This window comes from Vidua chalybeata, chromosome 9 (assembly GCF_026979565.1).
Source record: "Vidua chalybeata isolate OUT-0048 chromosome 9, bVidCha1 merged haplotype, whole genome shotgun sequence".
Classification (NCBI taxonomy): domain Eukaryota; kingdom Metazoa; phylum Chordata; class Aves; order Passeriformes; family Viduidae; genus Vidua; species Vidua chalybeata.
The window spans coordinates 12,705,455-12,726,684 of NC_071538.1; the positions used below are offsets into that span (position 1 = coordinate 12,705,455).

At 42.5% G+C, this 21,230-nt stretch overlaps 1 protein-coding gene across 2 annotated transcripts in view; it reads left to right on the forward strand.

Annotated features, from left to right (window-relative positions):
- TRABD2B (TraB domain containing 2B) overlaps window positions 1-20,935 on the forward strand; it is a 261,641-nt gene extending 240,706 nt beyond the window's left edge. For both annotated transcript variants that reach the window (XM_053951106.1, XM_053951105.1), the window contains 2 exons: window positions 519-788; window positions 19,837-20,935. In XM_053951106.1, coding sequence (XP_053807081.1) covers window positions 519-788; window positions 19,837-20,059 — 493 coding nt within the window. In that variant the 3' untranslated portion in view covers window positions 20,060-20,935. The remainder of the gene's footprint in view (window positions 1-518; window positions 789-19,836) is intronic.
- The last annotated feature ends 295 nt before the right edge of the window (window positions 20,936-21,230 follow it).

Here is a 21,230-nt window from a genome sequence, read left to right on the forward strand (position 1 = left end):
CTTGTCCCCAGTCCTGACTGGATGAGAAGACATAATTCTTGTTGCAGTTAAAACAATGATTTGTTTTCTACAGATGCTATCCAAAGCTGGGGAAAAAAATAAAAACAAAAAAGAAGAGATAATGAGATAACTTGTGTTATCTCATTAATTTAAGATCAGCTTCTCTTCAGGTATCTGTTTTCCTCAAAGAGAGTCATTTGCCAGCTTGGACAGAGTTTTGTCATTCGACCTTCAGCCCAGCAGGGGAAGCAATCCCTACCACAGACTCGAAGGCCTCTAAGAAGTCATTAAAATGCCAGAAAACAGCAATCTGTTGCCTTTTCCCTGATTTTCAGTTAAGTGTTTACTTGAAAGCTTCCTATGAAATGCCAGTGCTGTCTTTACTTGCTCCCCAGAGCAAAAGCCTTGTGTACCTTCTCAGCAGTCAGGGGCACCCACCAAGCAGTGCAGTCTTCTGCTTTCACCTTTGTTTTGGCACCCTTCCTCCTTTACTCATATTTAAATGTTGTGTTTTGCAGTTCAAGGACGACAAAGACAAGCCCAGCCTTGGAGGGACTCTCAGTGACAGCCCTGCCCCCTGTCCAGCTTTCTGAGCAGGTCCCACTGGCATCTCCTTCCCTGAAGCCACAGCAGATGGACGAAGAAGACAGCCTGTCTCCTCACCTCTTGTTGCCTGACAGCATCAGCCAGCTGGAGGAGTTTGGCAGGCAGAAGAAATGGCACAAGAAGCAGCACAAGCACCATCGCCAGAGGCAGTTCAATGACCTCTGGGTTCGGATAGAAGACAGGTGAGTTGTGACTGCTGTGGTCCCTGTCCTCTTCCTGCTGGCTCCTAACTCGATGCTCTTTGCAGATCCCAGTTCTTGCTGATTAGACCGTAGGGAGCGCTGGACAAAGGCTAACTGGGAGTGAGATGATGTTTTTGTAGCCTAATGAGGAGCTAGGAGAAAAATAGGCATGTTCATAGGCATGTTTGATCAAAGACTAAAGAGGGAAAAAAAGAGTTAATGCTTAAAATATTTTAAATACCAGAAACAAAGACTTGTCAGAGTGAAAAACAGGAAAAGAACAACAATAGAAAATACTCTGTGCTTGTCCTTTTTCTTCCAGTAATTTTTTTCCTATCTGTACCAGCAGTTTTCATCAGAAAGGCTTGCCCATTTTCCAACCATACAGAATATTCCTGAGGGTTTTTAAGATTCTGACAAATCTGACTTTCAACCTCCTTAACTGTGTTATGGGGCTGAAATGTTTTAGCATCTCAAACTGCACTGAAAATAGCAAACTGAAGCAAAATGAAGTACTTAACTAAATCCTCTATGTGAAGAGAATAGAGGTAGGCACTTTTCCATGGCTATTCCAATCTTGGTCTGAGGTTAAAAACTCCCATTCAAAGTTTGAATAAGAGTCTTCATGTTTGTCCAGGGCTTCTCAATGTGTGCTTTTAGGATTCCTGGGCAATTTATTCTCCCACCTCTAAAGCTCTTAGTGCCTTTATCCAGGCCAAGTCATGGGCAGATAAACAGCCACAATGTTTATTGGTCTTCTAACAAGTAAAAGGAACTAAGTAATATGTTGGGAACTGGCTGCTCACCTACACATATAATAATTGTCTCTGAGCATTACGTATTCCCATTTTCATAGCGCCTAAATTCCTTGAAAGTCTCTCAGAGATTTTTTTCCCTTTGCTAAGAAAAAAGCTTCACATATTTGTGTTTTCAGATTTTTATTATTATTACTATTATTTTTACTCATTCTTTTTAATGGAGCAGTTACCTCATTTTTTTGTAGTTTATTGTTTTCTCAGGGTGAATGATGTAAGGGTTGCTATTAAGATGGTGCATATTAATCTTAATGTAATAAGGCTGTTTCTGAGGTCAGTGCCAGCCTTGGAAGAAGGATTCATGTATTTTCTTTTCAAAGTGTGTTCAGTGGTTGGATCCCCTCCGCAGAGGATGTTTAAGCATGAACTAGGTGGCATTTGGTTCACCATAATTGATTGCCTCAACTACAAGGGACTTTTCTGTCCTGCCTGGGGGCTGTTGACTTGTGGTGTCCCATGATGTCCCAGCATTTCACAAGGGTCTGTGGTCCAGTTCCTCATGTGTTGTACAAGTGAGGTGTTTAAATAGGTCTGGTGGGAGCCTGGCACTTGGGCACAATCCTCCCACCCTTGTCCTATCTATCCAGAAAGGATATTGAATATTGGCAGTGGAAATGTGTAGTTGGGAGTTTCAAGTGGTGCTTATGGATTTTTGCACCTTTTGCTGGTTTTATTAAATGTTCCTAGGAAAGGGATTTAAGAGGTAGTTCTGCAGATTAGAGTTGAATTATTTGCTCTGTGCTCCTGTGAGATTTCACCTGAATCAAAGCCTTTTATCCCTCTGTTTCCATTTCATAAGGGTGGAGATTGGGGTGAGGAAACACAAGTTTCCACTCCCACCACGCTGGTGATGAACCAGACACTGTGTGTTGCCTGCCTTGCTGAAAGATCCCAGGGAGATATTAGTGGGAGATCACAGGCCTAGAAATGAGGAAAGGCTGGAAGAAGGGAAGCCTGCCTTAGTGCTTTCAGATGGTTTTAGTGCTTCTGCAGTTCTGGAGTAACTTCTGGTGTTTTCCTGGAAACAAAGCAAAACAAAACACAAAAAAAATGCAAGTTCACTAAATCAGAGACTCACAACCAGCTCTGGTTTTCCCATAAATTGGATGGGGTCTCAACTTTCATAAACCAGCTGCTGCATATTGTGCTTTTGGCAGTTGGGTTTCATCAGCATTAATTGCAAGCTGGACCCTGCACAAAGCAATAAATAGTGAGTTCTCTCCAACTAGTTCCTTTCTGATTGGCAAGAAAAGAGCAGAAATGTGTGTCTGTGACCAGACCTTGTGTGGTGATCATTTCTGGGAGGAAACAAGCAGGGTGGCTGATCATACAGGCAATAGTGTGTTATCTGTGCAGGAGAGAAACGTGGACTTTTTTGCATTGCCTCAATAATGTTTCAACAGTGAGACTTAGCACTCATTTTTGAAGGGTAATTGGTCTTCTAGGGAGTTCTCACTCTAACCTGTCCCAAAAATCCATTGTGCATTTGCATACACTTCAGTTGGAGTTCCCCATGCTCTGTATGGACTGAGGTCTCTGCATTTAGTATTAACTTGAGCTATGGCCCTGTATTTCCAAATGGCTGTTCTTCCAGTTCCCTAACTCACCAGTTGTCATCTGAAACTTCAATTGTTCACCTTTGAGACAAAGTAGAGGGATTTAGGTATTTGTTACGGCTTTTGGGGGAAAGCTGCATAAAGCTCATTGTTTCCATGCGAGGTCCCCGGAATTCAGCTGTTGGAGCTGCTTTTCAACCTGAAAAGTCAAAGAGAAATATGCAGGTGGAGGATAAATCCAGGCGAATTTAAACCAGGTTATTGATTCCTGTATGAACCTCATTGAACTGTGAAATGACTGTGGTTCATACAGCTCTTTTCCAAAGCTTTATTGACCATGGATTAGAGGACTTTATGAGCCATGAATTGCAGGGCTTTTATGGACTAAGCATTTCTAGGCGATCTCATACACTTCCATGGAAATCTTAGGGTGTTTTCTTAAGCTACCAACACAGAAACAAAGGAAATGAACACAGGAGAACAATCTTAAAGGAACATCAAAGGTCTGACTCCAACCTATAAAAGCCAGGAAATCCATAATTAATGGTTCCACTAAGACTTCAGCTCTCACAGTCATTCGGGTCTGATCCAAGGTTATGGCTACAATCTGAAATGGCCTCATGAAAAATGAGTCATCATTTAATGCCACACATCATTATTAGTATTTACTTTCAGTTGTACCTTGGAGATTGTCCTTTTCTTTTTGTTCTGTCTTCACAGCTGAGGCATTTGAGTTGGCACCCCTGGGTGGACAGTGTTTAGATTTGTGTGTTGGAGGCTTAGTACTGCAGTGGAGGATGAGAAAGCTTCTGCTCTGTCTCCTCCCTGTCTTTGACAGAGCTAAGATTTGCTGATCTCCTGGGTAATTGGTTGCACTGAAGGCTATTAAAAAATAAAAAATGCTGATGAAATGTGTGGTTTCCTCTCCCTTCTGCCTCCTTCCCCCAGAATCTAAACAAACCGATAAAGTCCTGCCTGACTGCAGTTTCTGTTTGAAATGGCTTGTCAAGAATCAAAATTGAATGGAGATTTCAAGTAGCAAGATTTTTTTTCTTCAACTACTTGATTTTGCAGAAATGTGCACATCTGAAGTCTGTCCCTGGGAGAAATTTGAACTTAGACAAGACTCAAACCCTGGCTATCTCCCATAGCTAAAATCCAGCTGGGGCAGCAGGGAGGGGAGACAAAACCCTCAGGCTGCAAGGCTGCAGTTTGGCATACAGAGTATCATTGTTTCTGTTGACACTGTGTTAGCTAGGCTTCCCCATGCAATATAAATAATTAATTACAGATCATTCACTGGCTTTTCATGATGAGATGCTCAGTTAATTGAAAGAATAGAGAAATGCCTGTGAGGTTTCAGAGCGGTCAGTGAAGGGCAGGTCAGGATTGCACCTTTGTTGTACCAGGCAAATGGTTCAAGGCTGCCAACAAAACCAGTCCAGGAGAACAGAGAACCTCTCCCAGCTGCTGGGGAGAGTTATCCTGGGACCTAAGGCAAGGAGGGAAGAAAGCTCCTGGGAAAAAGGAGGGAGGGGAGTGATTAACTGGGTGAGGTTTGGAAGAAGCAATGGCAGCTAGGGGATGTGAAAGAGAGAAGTACAGTGATGGGAAGAAAAAAAGTAGAAAGGATGTAATGGGCAAGTTAATTCCCACTGCCAAGGAAGAGATCTGGGTGAAGGTGGTGTTTGGAAAGAGGGTAAGGACACACGCTTCAACAGGAAAGAAATTAAGGGCAAAGAATTGTTCTCAGAAGAGAAAAAAAGAAATTCATGTCCCAGATGTAAGCTTAGCCCTGCAAAAGCTACCATTAGTGGGAAATGAAATGAATTCTCCCTGTAAGTAGAAATGGCAGCTCTCTGATAGCCCAGTGCAGACTATTCAACCCCAGATGAATGCAATAACATCACAAATATCAATTTATTTTGGAAGAAGCAGTTCTTTTAGGGAGAAAAAAATGTATAGCAGTGATGGATGAAGGGAGACAATACGTAATAAACTACACTGAGTTTGCCTGTACAGAGTGAACCTTATCAGTTTGGATGGAATTTAAGCACTTAGCCTGTTATCCTTTCTTTCAAGACAATGCAGTGATGGAAAACAGAACTCTGTCAACTCAGACAAACTTTTAATTCCATTTAACTGCATCTGAAAGGTAAATTTCAGTAAATTAATCCAAATTGCTTCCTTTTCACAACACATGGTGCTGAAATACAGTACTTAACTTCATTAAAGAAAAGACTGCTTTTATTTAGAGGAGACCTAGACACCTTTGAAGTCTAACAGGTAAATTGTGGTCAGATGATTTCCCTCCATATGGTAGCTTTGAGCTTGAAATTTCCATCACTGGGGCCTTGTTTGTTTAAATTATTCTGTCTGCCTCCCTGGTCAGGACAGTGCTCGGGGAGTGGCTCCTGATGCTCATGGGGAGGGGCATCACTGCCTCCTCCAGCCTGAGCAGCCAAGGAAGCAGTGTCACCTTTGCATTTATTGCCCTGTGTTCAACCAGGGATAAGGACACGGCTTCAGGACTTCTCTGTCTTGCAGGGCATGGTATACAAATATCTACAGGCAGCAGAACTTCAGGGTTTGTCAGTTTGGGAGCAAGAACTTTCTGTGAGATGGAGTGGTCCCAAAATACCTCCTGAGCAAATGCTCTCACCTAGATCCTTTGTGGAAGGTGAACCTTTATATCTTGAATTGGCCAAAATTCTGCTCTTAGTTTGCCCAGTTTTTTTTGAACCCTGGTGGATATACAGTGTCCAGAAGAAGGCATTTTGGGCAGTTTAGCAGTGCATCAGTTGGTCCTTCTTCCTCCCAGCCCTGCCTGCCTCTCTCAGACATGCCATCTTGCTTCTGTGAAGGCATCCTCAGCTCCTCCTGAGCAGAGAGCCGAGTGTAGGGAATACTGCATGCTCCCCTCCTTAGTTTTTTCCTGTTTCCATTTGACCCCCTTTAAGGTGAGCAGATGGCTCCATGCCTCCTTTAAACAAGCACTGGCTCTGGCAGTTCTGTCATCCTGCCCTTTGTACAGCCCCAGGTACACGAGCCCTCCAGTGAAAGTAAAATAGGACGTGCACGGTGTAACTCAGCGCAGTAAAAACGAGGTAAATCTCCTGACTGTAACAAATGATGTGGTGATGACATGTCCTCCCTCCCTAGATGGTTTTTATTGAGGCTTCTTGGATTATCAGGTTGGTCAGAGTGCACAGAGTATATTAATTAAAGCTGTGGAACCTGGCCTCAGCACACAGCTCTCTAATGCATCTCAGTAACGACAGGAAGTCCTGACATTCATGTCCAAACCTGTAGCATCTCCATGCTAATAGACCTTCCCTGTCAGCTGGCCGTGACTGATAACTTCTTTCCCCTTGTAAAGTCAAAGAGCTAATTTGTTATCCTCCAGATGGGGCTAAAAAGATGTGCAGCCTCACTTTTACCTGCTAAACACATGAAAAGATCCATGTGTTTTAACTTCGTTCTGTTGTTCTTAATAATGTGCTGCCACTTTTGGATGACACAAACACAGATAAAATTAGAGAAGAACAAGCAAAAGCCTTACATGTTTACTTTCACAATTACTTAAGTGTCTCAGCTTCAGTATGACCAATTCATATGAAGCACTATGCAAATGCTGTTTTAATGAAAGCTATAAATACTTGAAAGTAAAATCGTTAAAGAACACAGAAGTCTTTTGGAAACATAATTTGTGTATAGATTTCAGTTTTGTTTCATTAAACTAAATTCTCTGTTGGTAATGCATTAGGTATTTTATTTTAGTGAAATTTAAATCCATCATGAATATTAAATCCATATTTCTGAAGGCGAACGAGTAACAAAATTGGAGCACACAAGTTAGGATTTTTGAACAATGAGGTATTTTTCAGCAATGGATATCCAAGAGCTCTTTCTGCTCTTTCCTCCTCAATGCTGATTAAGATTGAAAATACAATGCAAGATATTTTATGAAGAGCTTTCTTTTCCTTTCTTGTTTTCTACTTCTCCTTTGAGATGTGTTGAGTAAAGATAGTCTATAATATCTATTTATATCTGTCCCAGCTTGATGTATTTCTGACTGGGGCTGGACACAGGCCTACAACTGCTAACTTTGTTTAGCTGCCTAAGATCTGTCTGATGCAGCACAAACAAAATGTTTTCTTAGCATTTCTTAGGATTCAAGAAGCAGCAGTGGCTGAGTTTAGATGATCTCTTCCTCTGTGATCCCCACTTGTACTGTTTCTCAGCCAGTGCAGCCTCATTTCCTCATCCACTGCCAGGACTTCTACAACCTGTTAACTTTTCAGTTCCATCTTTCTCCATTTTCTGCTTAAATATTCTCTTTCTCCAGTGCTCTTTCTACCTGCCTTTTTAAACTCTGGCTGCACATGCTTGTATGGGCCCTGGAGAAAGGATTAGGAAGGCACCCCTGCATCTCCATCTGCTGCACTCACCTCCACCTCTCTGAGCTCACTTTGCAGGAGGCTGTGATCACACAAACACTGCACTTCACTCTGCAGTCCATCCATGCCAATTCAAGTGGGGTGTTTTGGAGCCTGCAGCCTTCAGCAGAATCTCTGAGGTGGGGACATGTGTCACTTGTATCTTGTATATCCTTTCTCTGAGGGAGGGACATGCATCACTTGCATCTTTTATATCCTTGTCACCTGACATTAATGCAGACTGCAGGAGGTGGGAGGCAGAGCTAGGCATCCTCTCCTTCATCTTGTGACCAGGAGGTGCATCTCCTCCCCATTACTTCATCATTGCTTTTCCTACCATTTTCATATAGGTGTGTGTGTCCAGCTGTACTGCAGACTGGACAGACAGCAGGGAATCCATTCTTTGCTAAATTCCTGGATATCATAAAGCAGTCTAGGCTCTTTCTGCTGATGCTTTTCCTTCTCTTGACAACTTGGCTGCCTTGTGGGCAGCCTCTGTGGCAGTGGCCAGTGCCAAGAGTGTTGGGGTGAACTGTGGTCTAGACACCTACAATAATAAGTCATTAGCAAAACCTTTATGCTCATGCATTGGATCAGTTTTATATTTCTCATTTGGCACTAAGCTGAAGAAAAGGTGCCTGTGGTTAGTAGTTTGTTTTAATGTTAGTATTGAACTGCCATGGTCAAATAGGTTAGACTTTGTTTAAAGTCTTGAGATTCCCATCCACAACTACTCAGTCCTAAAAAACAAGGCTTCAGGATTAGATTTGTAGTACAAAGTGTCTCTTGTAGAGCGAGGCAGAAAAGGAGCTTATTTCACTGGAAGAGTTAACGCTAAGTGAGTTTGACTGTCTTCTGTGTTAATGCAAGGCTTTTTCCCCAGCTATTTTTAGCCTGTTCCAGCAGTGTGTGTCCCACTGTGGTCTGGTATGCAAGAGCTTTGCTGTGAGGTTTGCAAACACTTGTATTTCTGTGTTGTGAGAACAGAGCATTTGTGTGTTATTGGAGCGTGTGTTCCTGAAAGGAAGGGCACGCCATGCATGTGATCCATGCACGTTTTTGTTGTTGCCTGTGAATAACCATGTACAGCAAATGGGCTCTGGAAGAAAGCTTGTTAGCAGATGTCGTCATGGCCCTTCCAATTTATAAATATGAGCCTTGACATTTATATTTTCCATGTCCAGGGCTTCACTAGCCAGATGTTCTGAGCATTGGCTTCTTGGAGTCTTTAACAATGACTCCTCATGGCATATTATCTATTGCACACACACTCCCAAATAAAAGTGATCTGGCTCTTATCAAACAGATAACACGGGAAAATGCACTCAGTACCCTCAGGTAATTCCTCTAAATCTGAGCTGCATTTTAACACAGCTCTACAAAACCCTTTATGTTCACTCAGCTGAAAAATAAGTTGTCTGGTTTAACAGGCAGAGAAAATTCAATACCCAGTAGCACATTTACCCTGCAGTTTGGGGTGGGTGAGGAGTGTGGTTTGTGTTAACTCAAGGCTGACTGCAGTTGCAGACACTAAAAAGTGCTGAATGGGCTCATGCCCAGGCTAAGATGGATTCCTCAAACATATGAATGGGGTAGTAAAGCACCTGCACTCCCTGTATTGCAGTTCTGGATACAGAGGTTTTTACTTTGGCAAGGGAAAAAAATGTCAAACGCCACAACCCCAAGTTGGATTTTTTATTTGAGTGCCCTACATATCTAGCAGTATCTAAGCCCTGAAAATGGCAAATGTGCTGTTCCTCTTAGCAAAGTAATATAAAATCCATAAAATACAAAAAATTTCATCTTCCAGCGAGTTACCATAAAGAAAGAGAAATGTCTTTAAAATTCAGTGCAAGTGCAAACACACAACACTATCAGTGCTAGCCCAGAGGAAAAAGGTAAGGGATATGGGATTTATTTCTGATTCTGCTATTCCCCTTCTGGCTAGTGAGTTTCATGGCCTGGAAAATGAAGTGAGGAAAAGTATGACAGGGAGTAAGGCCACTTTACTATTGTGGTGGGCAGCTGCTTTATAGGAGGGGTTTAACCACAGTTATATTGTGGCATCTAATAAGACAGATTCATTGTGGAGTGAATCAGGAGGAAATTGGATTCCCTTACACTCCCAGGACCATGGGGTGCACTGCAGGCTGGAAACCCAGCAGGATCCCAAAGGGCAGCTTTGGTCTAAGTCCAGTTACTCACTAGGATGAAGGAGAAGTAGGATTTATTTGAATTCATATGGTTTTAATGCTGTAAAAGCTGGGTTCCTGCAATTATGAAGATGCCAGGCCAAATTCAGATTTCGCTCAGATCACCTCTTCACAATTCCTGAATAACTTAACTGAACAAAGTGAGCTTTATACCTGGGGCCTGAGCCCAGGCTGAGGGAGCCAGGCTTGGTGCCTGGGAGCTGCTGGGTGCCAGGGATGCCTCATGTGGCAGAACCACGGAGAGATGTGCTGCAGACCACACTCTCAGAAGCTCAGACCTGCAGAGACACTTCAGGGTCTGGGCTATGACACTGGGCAGGGAAAGGTTTTTCAGTCCTTCCAGCCCTGCAGGCCAGCAAGCAGCTTTTTATGAGCCACTGATGGCATCTCCAGGCTTTCAGAGGGTTTGGAAGTGCTTGAGGGGAAGGAGTTTGTGCTGTGACTTCTGTCACCATATTTGCTTTGCCAGCAGCAAGAGGAACCCAAACCTTGTGGCCAATGCAGCATTTCAATGTGCCTGGTAGATGTGCTCTGTGAACCTTTTTTTTTTTTTATTTTATATGTGACTCTATTGGCAAGAAAAAGAGGTCAGTGCTTCTATTCAGTGGTACAAGCTTGAATTCAATACTCCAAATAACAGGTTCAAAGATCTGACCCAACCTTAATTACTCTTACTAAGAGAGACACTGGAAAAATACAAGAGAGCAAAAAAGTGAGCCCAGTGAATTAGAAAGAAAAATGTGATACAGACTAAGCAAAGAGAAAAACTATTATGTAGAGATGGAAAAAGAACAGGGAGAAGGAAAAAGAAAATTAAAATCAAGTGGGAAAATGCAGTATATTGGACATCCATTTAAGCTAGTTTATATTTTGGTTGTTCATTCTGTTCCTTAATACATTGCACAGACATCTCTATAGCTGAAATAATTTTATCTTAGAGAACAGTCTCCGAGAAAATACTTAATTTGACAGGATGTGTTAGGTATTTCCTCACTACCACCTATTCTAAATCATTTTAAAATCTGGAGGGGAAAGTCGATATCTTTTACAGTGTTTAACAAAAAAATGACAGGGTCAAGTATATACATCTCTATGAATGTATGTGTTCCCCAAGCACATCTAAACATGCATGGTTAATTCTGTGCATCTGCAAAAAATATTTGAGCCATAGGGCCCACACAATGCCAAACAAACACTTGAGTACACAGAGGAAAGGGCAGAGTGAGTCACTCTGGTTCTAATTAATTGAAAAGTTGAGCCTGAGATGTAAAATATGGATTACAGTTTTGACCACCCCAAAAATATAAATTCTTTTGCATGTGGGGCTCTATTGGTGAGAGCAGGCAGTTTGCAAAATACAGACAAAAAACAGATATTCTGCTCATGCTTGGGATTTGCTTCAAAACCACCTGGTTGCAGCTCCATCAAATTAACTCCTTATGTGTTGTGTATCAGCAGGTTGCCCAAAAATCTTCACTGGCAGGGTTCTTCCAATGCTAAGCCCATCTGTGTTTGTGCCCTTGATGTTCTTGCTTACTTTGGCTGCAATAATGCAGTCATTATCTGTCCAAGGAGCAGTGGAACAAGTCCATGGTTATTTGAGCTGTGATGATGAGTGCCTTAATCACACACACAAATCAGGTACACAGCCAGATGTGTGCAGTGGGTGGGGCGAGTTTGGGGATGGTTTGGAGCCCACATCACTATTTAGACTATCGTGAGCACATTCTGGCTCAGATGTCAGTGCAGAACTGGTGGAACAAAGGGCTCTGAGTTATCCCCTCTTAGCAAGGGCCGGGCTAAAACTGGGATGCATTATCCCAGCTCTGGGATTGCCTTGTCCCACTGCAGAATCACAGGGGATATTCTTAGGATATTAGAGAATCATCAAAGCATTTCTTAAAAGGGAAAAGGAAAGAACTAATGTTGTCATCTCCTGTCTCAGGACCACCCAGACAGTACTACAAATTATGGGTCTTCAGCTACAGTATCTTGAATACTCTTCACAGGGATTTTAAAGAATTTAATTTCTTTTTATACCTTTTTTTTTTTTTAAGGATGACATGTAGCTTCCTGATGGGCTGGTTTTAATAAGGTCAAAATCTTTGTTGTTGCCATATCAGAGAGGAATATAACATCTTTTAGTCATTAGATGGGAATGGGGTAATTACTCAGAGGGTGTGCTTCAAAGGTTATTGGTTTTTACAACATTCTATGTTTTTACACCATTCTGCAGTTGTCTGGAAAGGAGCAATAAGCCTGAGTCTGCCACAGCCACAGGTGTGGGTGCAGGATCTGTATTCACTGGGTTTTCCTAAAGGACTTTGGGGTAGGACATTGAGAAGGGCCATGCACAGTCTCCTGTGGGGTGGAGAAAGCTAAATCCGACTGTGAGGTGCAGGAATCCTTCCCACAAACTGGAAGTTCACCTCAGAAAAGAGCCTTTGGGCTGTGCTGGAGTTGTTTCTCACCTGTTCATTCCCTACCTGCTGGATGCATCCTCCTGTCCACCTTTGCCTCACTGTGTTCCCCAGCCCTCAGGCTGCACTGCTGTGACAGCAAACTCCCCTTTCCCTGTCTCAGATGCAGCAGTCCCCACTGCCCCATCCATCCCTGTCCCCTCCTCTGGCCCCACCGCAGATGATCCACTTTGCCTTAACGATGTGACCCACCTGTGGCTTTAGGATGCCCTTGCTCAGCCTCGCTGCAGGACAGTGTCTCTCCAGGGCTGAATTTGTCATCACAGAGATGTTTTGCAGGTGGCTTGAGCCACTGGGACCTGCAAATCAGAGCGAGCCTGCAAAACACTTCAGGTTGTGTTAATGCTGGTGGTGTCACACCAACGCTCCAAGGTCCTGACTCAGAGCAGAGTCAGGGGAGTCGTAGCAGTAAAGTGATTTAACGAGGTTTTGATGATTCCTCAGTGGGTGACTTGGGGATAAAAACCAAATCTCCTGGCTTCCAGCCCGCAGCCCATCCTGAGAGGGGCCCAAAACTGCACTAGAAGACTCTGTGCTGCATCTCAGCATTGAGCCTGCTCCTGCTTACATCATCATGGCCCCCCTGGAGCCCCTGATCCAAGTGAGCCACCTTTTCCTCCTTAGTGTCAAACTCTGGAGCCAAGACCCCATGGAAGGGACAGCAGCTGCAGCCCTGCTCTGCCTGGTGTTGGGCAGCTGCTGCAGGACTGCAGAGGGGAGCTGTGTCCCATCAGCAGCTGCTTTTTGCATTGCAGAATCAGCAGTTTTCCTCTTCCCCACCCTGCTGTCCCAACCCGATTTGGGAACTCCTCTCTACCAGTCAGAGCCCCCAGTGGGGCCAGAGCTTGGTTGGGATTCAGGAGACCTAAATTCCAGAGATGGAGGATTTTAGAAGCAGCTCGTCTGACCAACCTTAGAGGCATGCCTTTGTGGGGAAAGGATTATTCCTCTGGAGATGTCTTGTTCCCTATAAACTGTAGCAGGAAGACAGCTGAATACTTCTGGCTGTAAGCCTGCATGACATAGCCACAATTAAGGCCACCTTTTAAATCCTACTAAAAGGCCTCTTAATGCCACATTTAAGTATCCCATCCTTGTGTGCAGTGTCCTGCTCCCCAGCTACATTTCAGTACCTGGTGACAGTGTGGCTCGTGATCTTGGTATGCTGCTCACAGCTTTCAGAGCCACTGCCTGGTGAAAACTGTGCTGCCCTTTCCATCTTTTCCCTTGGTATCCTATTCTTTCTCCTAGAGATGAGCCATGGCAGATGTCCTAACAACAAGCAGGGGTGGGGGATTAGACCTCTGCCAGGGTATTTGCTCTGTCCTTTGCCTCTGCACAGAAGGAAAGCTCACAGGTCCCTCCTTCAACAGGGGGAATTACTCAGTGTCAGTCTCCAGAGGAGCCAGAGCACTGAAAATAGGCAGGATCAGACCTTGACACTGCTCTCAGATGGAGATGGTTCCCATTTGAGTCTCATCAGAAGGAGAGCTCAGCTGGCCAGTGAAGGGCTGTGGAAATGCTCCTGGTGCTGTTGCTGACCCCTCTGTCCATCATGTGGCTGAGGCTGTGCTGCTCACAGGGAGGATGGGTGCTTGCACCATGGGACACGGCCAGAGATCCAGGCTCCCAGTGACCCTGGGGTAACCAAAAAATAGCAGGGAGAAGGCTCTTCTTTGGCTGGTGCCAGATCTTCTCTGCTGGCCCCAAACCAGGGTGTGAAAGTGCTTACTCACTCAGACATGCTAAGGCAGTTTACTACACTACTGCAAATAAGCAGTGGCCTCCTCTGGACCAAAAACTGGATTCCTTAATCAGATCCAGGTTGTATTATTATTTTTTTTTTTTAATGAACCTAACCTTCTGAAAGCATGAGCCTCTTGGCCTTGGTCCCATGAAGAGCTTTAGGATGTGCTGAGTTGTAAGTATGTGAATACTAGTGCTGGAAGCTCTGGTATTTGTGTGCTCACAGTCCTGCTCATCTGGGACCACAAGACTCAGCATCCTGCAGGATTTATCCCTCAGGCTGCAAGAACAGTGTCTGTAAGGAAGGTAATGATGAAGGGGGGGGGGTAACAGGGCCTGTGTTGATCTAAAGAATCCCTTCCAGAAACACATGAAATAATAATATAAACATTTTGGAAGAAATAATAATATGAACATTTTGGAAGATGGGAATTTCATGTTCCTTTTGAAAGGCCACTCTAGTTGTCTTCAAAGTTAAATCCTTGTGACATTTTTCTAGTGAAATTTTATCCCCCCAACATGCTCTTGTTAACTCTTGGTTGAGCACCTATTCTTTTCCTTCAAATGTGTGGTCAGACTTCTTGCCAGCCAGCTCATTTACAGACTGCAATGGGTTGGTCCAGCACTTTAAGCAGATGTATTTTTCAAATCTTGATGAATAAATTTTGGTGACATAAATAGGCCTGCTTAGTTCCAAGAATAATTGTCTTCACTTGCAGAACATTATTTCTGATCATCAGAAAAATAATGTGATCAGTCCTTTCACATCTGTTCATTAAATAAAAAGGGAAAAAAAAAAGTAGGGCAAATTTTGTTTGAAAAGAAACAGGAAGCATATGTTTAATATCACTTAAGAAAACTCCTAGCCATCATAAGGTTAACATCAAATCACAAATGCAAAACAGTCATTATTGTATTTACTCAAAAATTTTCTTTTACTTTACTAGCTTTTTAGGTTTTCAATTGAAGCATGCATTTTTCAGGTTTCAATCTAGCTTCTTTCATCAGATACTATTGTAAGAAAGGCTGTCTGAGTCAACATTTGCTTACATTTATTAAAAATAGTTGTCTTGTGTTTACATAGCTCCTTTGATCCAGAAAAATCCCCAAACACTTTGTAAGTTATACTTGAAAGGGTTACTTCCTCTACCCTGAACAGAACCACGTTGGGACCAAAGCACGGCAACAGATTTAAAATGGATAGAAATATCACAATAATTGGGTTGGTCCTCACCCCCTCAGAGAACCATGAGTTTTCCATGAGCTTCAGAACAATTCCCGGGACTGTAATGGTGGTTTGGACTCTGGGGGCAAAAAGCAGTGCCAATACTGCCTGTCCTCTTGGAGACTGCCTGTTTTTCATGCACTTTGTAGATATAGAGGCAGTGGTACCTACTGCACCAAGCACAGGGCTGGTGAGATCTCACCCAGGCCTAATGTTGCCAGTTTGGAGCATCTCATTCCAGAGCAGACATGGATCAGAGCCAGGGCAGAGCAGAGGAAAGGATAGAGGGAAAGCACTTGAGGACTTGCAAAGGAAGGTGGAGGGAATTGTTTAAAAAAGAGAAGGCTGAGGTGAAACATGGTTAAGTCTTCAAAATATGTGAAACGCTCCCAAGAAGAGGAAGGGAATAAACCTGTCCATGGGGACAGGACAAGTCATGACCTTACGCTGTAGCAGGGGAGATTTGGTGAAACATTAGGCAGTAATTCTGGGCATCAGAAATGGTGAAATGCTGGAGTGGGGGTCTGGACAGACTCTGGAATTGCTATCATTATCACTGTTTTTTTGAGACTGGATGAGTCATAAATATCAGGAGGGGTTTAGATCTTGTTCCTGTGTCTGGGGCAGATGGGCCAGAAAGACACTCCTGGTCCTGACCTGTGTCCTTCTGCTGTGGTGTCCTGTGTGCTCAGATAAACCCTGCTTACATGGATGAACCAGGTCATGCTAAAAATTAGTTTGGGAGCTCCCTTCAAAGTCCTTGCAAGACAAACCAGAGCAGAAATTCTCTCAGTGGATTGCTTGTGTGTTTGTTTTATTTTTCAGCTTTAAAATGCTCCCAAACCATCAAGATGCCTCAGCACACCTCCAGCTTAGAGGACTTGAATCATGTAATTGCATTCAGTAGAATCTGTGCACAAAGCCTGTGCCTGAGGCCCCATTTTTGGGGAAAGTTTTGCACATTCTAATGATAGTAAGACAATGTATGAGTAATGCACTGATTTGAAAAACTGCCCTATTATCTGATCAAAAGAACAAGCTCATGAATATGATACCGCAGGTCATTTGGCTAAAACGTACCTGGAGTCTTCCAAGTTTTTAAAACAATCCCATACACAGAAGCAAAAAAGAGAGGTATGAACAGCGGAGCCAGTGGTTGCCTGTTAACCACAGATCATATGGAATGTTTTATTAAAGATCTTTTTATCAGACACACAAGGCTGAAATACAGAATATCCTGGTCTGGCAAGAGAACTCGTGATAATAATTTAGATTATTATCCCACAGATCTCTGATTCATTTTTATTATTCTCTATGTTCATTTCAGGAACATTCAAATCCTCCCCAAGGAAGGTTTCTGGTTGAGTTCAGGGGATTCTGCTTCATCCTTAGGGAATGTCCAAGGGTCAGTGAGATCCTATGTGCACATGCAAACGTGCTCAGAGGGAGTTTGCAGAAGTCATCTCCTGACACCAGGGCCACCTCTAAGATTAGGTTATAATCCAGCCTGGCTGTCCAGGGCCCCTCTGTAATGCCTAGGAAGTGAAAGACCTCGAGCAAGAGTAAGACCCCCTAGAGATCTGCACTGGAGTGAGGTGGACCAGCTTCTGGAAAGGTTTCTCTCCCCATTCACTACAGAAACAGCCTAATTACAAACTGGGACCAGAGGTTTTACAAGGACTTGTAGCATTTGGTAAAAGGGATCATTCTCTCTAAATATCTCTAAACCACCTTGGCAGTCAGCTAAAAGTACATTAAGAAAATGTTTTTTATGGATAAGCTGTGATTATTCATTTGCTATTACCAAATGCTGTGTACAAATTAGTGGAAACACACTGTTCTTCTCTTGTAAAGCACTCAAGGAGTTTTTGAAAACAAACAACCCCACCTAACAGTAGTTATCTTAACAAGAATGCTTTTATACAAATGTAATGTCTTGAAAACAGAAAATAACCTCATTAACTAAGAAGTGGTCAACAATTCTCAGGTCCTTCAATAAGGGAGAAAAGAAAACCAACAAAAAAACAACCAATCAACAACAACAAAAAAAAAAACCCATCCCCCCAAAAAAACAAATGGAAGAGTTGACTAGAATACAGAAACATCATACAGAGACGTAAAATGTTGATTTAAGCTGCTTTAGGAATCCCTTAGATGGAGCTGGCTGATGAGTGGGCTTGTGATGCTTTTACAGGTTCCCTGGCCAGCCTGTGTGCACAGAACATCCCTGAGGAGTAGAAAGTTTGTGCAAGGGAAACTTTGATCTTACTGGAGGATCAAGCCCATAAAACGTGTCAAGAGCAGGATGGCAGGAAGTCCAAATGGCATTTTGGTGACTTTTAAATTAAAATTTAAAATCAGACCCTCCTTGTAGTTTATAATTTAATTTAGGGCAAAATTTTGTAGTTCTGTAACGCGACAGTCAGTACCAAAAAATGAGGACAAACACCTACCCATGCTTATCTTAGGGAAACCAGGTACAGGGCAAAAACCCAAGTTGTGGTCCCGCTGTCAGTGCTGCCAGACCTGTGCACCACATCATCGCTCAGCAGGATAAATGAGAGCTGGATCAGAAATTGAAGCATGACTGCATTTGTGTTGGATTATCCAGAGCATGCAGTACCTCTTTTTGTCAGAAGTTTGCTCTAAGGATGCTTTGTGTTCACTGTGGGAATGATGTTACTTATGTTACAGGAGCTTGGCCACACAGTTCCTAATCCAGTGCCATTCCTGCCAGGCAGATTGGAAACAGCAGCATTAGTTTATCGCAGATCAGCTCTTTGTGTTAAGTGACTGCAGCAATTCTGATGCAATATAGCAGAAACTCTCAAGCTGGGTGTCTTATATCATCACTTCAAGATATAAACCAACCACTCACCATGGGAATTCAGAGAACTTTCTCCAACAAGCCTTCATTTCAGAGTCCTCTGTTCACAGCAGTTTGTTGCTCTGGAATAAGCACTGCTCCTCAGTGTCAAAATCCCAATACTGGTTGGATGGATTATCTGCTCCCATTAAGCAATTCCTATGTCTTTAATTGAACACTGCCTTCTCTTTTTACTCTAATTCATTGCACATTAGTTAAGATCAGTTCTAGCTGCAGAACAACTGTCCCACCCAGAAGCTGTGGTGACAGTATAAAGGATAAGGGAAGAAATGAAGTGACTTCTCCCAAAACTCGGGGTGAAGTGTAATGTGCAGGGATTGTCCATGGGATTTGATGTTGACCAATGCCCTCTTCAGGGTGGGCTCTGATCTTCTCAGTTTGTGATTGACTCAGCACATTTGAAGCATCTCAGCTAAAATCTGTCTTGGTATTGCTTAGACAGAAAAAGACAAAAGCCTTTAGTCCTTCTAAATTCTTTTTCTGTGCAGGAATCTGAAGTAAGATGTTATTCCTTTCATCTGATATTATGCAAGACACAAACTTTTTCTTCCAAGGTCAAGATCTTGGATACTGTAGCTAAATATTTATAGGACTGCATAGCTTCTTACCCCATTAAAAATTATATGAGGGTCATTTTCAGTGCCTCCAAATCCCCTTTATGCAAGATTTAGAGAATCTACAGGTATTAGTATCACATCTTTTTTTCCAGGGGCTCTTGCCATTTTTCTCCTCACTTCTCAGCAGAATGTCTTGGGTTTAAGTCCAAAATCCACCCTGTGCAGTTTGCATGCTTGGTTGTGCTGCTCCCTGACAACTGGTGGATTATGGATCATCCAGTAATGGATGCAATGGGGGCATTTTATGAAATGGAGATTACAGCTTAAACTTCCAGATCAATCGTAAATGGACCTTTTTGACCTCCAGTGTCATGGGAGTCATGATGAATTCCAACCTGCAAATTCAAATCAAAGTACTAACTCAAGCTACAATCAATAAGCAATCACACTTCTATGGAGGCAAATCCACAGTCAGGGAAACCTAACAGCGACTGAGTCTGGTTTTGGCTTTGTGATTTGATCCAAAATGGCTTAAAGCCAGGAAAAGAAATGAACCTGCTCAATCTCTCCCATGCTCAAGGTTATCAGTTGTGTAAGGGAATCCTAGAAAGTTCTTTAAGGCTTGTGAAACAGGGAAGGAATGTATTCTGGACCCTCCTGGTCACTCAGTATGTGGTTCGTGGTGCATAAGACATGTCAGTGAGACATGGCAAATTTTCAGACCTCTGGTGAGAAGAAAGGGCATAAGAATGAGGTCATCCTGGGTCAGCACGAGGATACATTTAGCACCATTTCTGGTGCTGGCCACTAATGGATGCTTTAAAATGGAGTGCAGTGTGTCAGATACATTAAGAGCAGCCCCTCTTTGGCTGTATTTTGTCAGCAGCCAGAAGCTGAGGGATATCCTGGATCAGAGCTGTTCCCACATCATCTCACTTACCAGTCTCTGGCTCTCTCCCTGGTGTTTAATGTGTGCAAACAATAATAATAATAATAATAATAATAATAATAATAATAATAATAATAATAATAGGAATTGCCATTGTGGTTGCTACCACTTGGGATGACAGTTCACAGAGTAGAGATAGGAGTTCTCATGTTTAATTTCCATCTCTTGTGTTTTCTTCCAGCACCACCACATTGCCTTCCTACATCAGGATAACCAATGGCTACATCACAGTCAAACCTCCCATCTGGATTTCCAACCAGCTGGATCAGAGGCCACGTCCTGGCCGCCCATCCCAGCCCCAGCCCACGAGCTCAGCCCCAGCCAGCCTTCCATGGCCATCAGTAACATTTCCTCTCTGCATGGCCATAGCTTCTTTTCTCCTGAGCCTACTGCAGCCCTCCTGACCACATTAGTATTACATGCAATCCTTGGAATAGAGAGATAATTTATGAACAAATTGGAGTTTAAGACAACAACAGTTACAAGCTGGACCTTCTCAGTGACTCAGTAGTGCCTTCTAGCTGATTTTGTCTCTTTGCCCAGATACATTTTGAAACTCTAAAGCTTTATTGTAACACTGACTTACATCTTCTTTTTGTAGAAGGATCTTTATTTCCCATAGTGCTATGGGGTTTTGTAAAATATACATGTTCATATAAAGAAAAAAAAAAAAGAAAAAGAAAAATGTATTTATTCGACCGGTAAACTTATTTTTCTTGTTGTATATGTTAATAACATCCCTATTAATCAGTAATGATGGTGAAACAGATAAATTAATATTTTCTATATTTGTTTTCTGACAATTCTGCAAATGTCTGAACTGACACCAAATGAATGCTTTCTTTATTTCTTTAACCATTACATTTTACAGCAACTGTCCAATAAGTACATTTCTGCTGAACTTCTTTATTTTACCTCTTTTATCTCATTAGCATATCTTACACTGAATAAAGCAGATCCTACTCTCTGGGGCCTGTGCTCTTTAGAAAAATAAGTACATTCTTAACTCGTTAGCTGCCACAATCTAAAATACCAGTTATTTTTACATGACTTAGTAAGTCATTATTCAGGATAATCCTCTCCATTCCCCCTCTTTTGTTTAACTAAACTATTTAACTGCTTCAGAAATTGCCAGTTTCCCCCTTTGCCCTGAAATTAATTCACCAGCTAACACATATTAAGGCACCCTTTTCTTAATAAAAAATTGCTTTTAAAGTCTGGAATAATCCTACTTGGAATTATTTTCTTCTCTCCCTCATTTTATAGAAGTATACGCCTACAAGCTTTTCAAGCATAAATGAGAAAAGTGCTTGGTCTGTCTATAGATTATAAAGATGTAGTGTTCTGTTAATCTATAGAAGTCCTTTGTACCAGTTGTATTAATGCCTATGGGCAACCTGGAGGCGAAAAACATCTACAAATTCCTCTTTCTTTTGCTACCATGAGCTGGAAGAGCTGATATCTCTGTGCTGAAATAATTATGTGTTGTCCAAAATCTGCTCAACACCACAGGAATCAAACCAACCCCCGTCTTATAGAGACATACGGAACATTCTTCCATTTCTAAACTGTGGT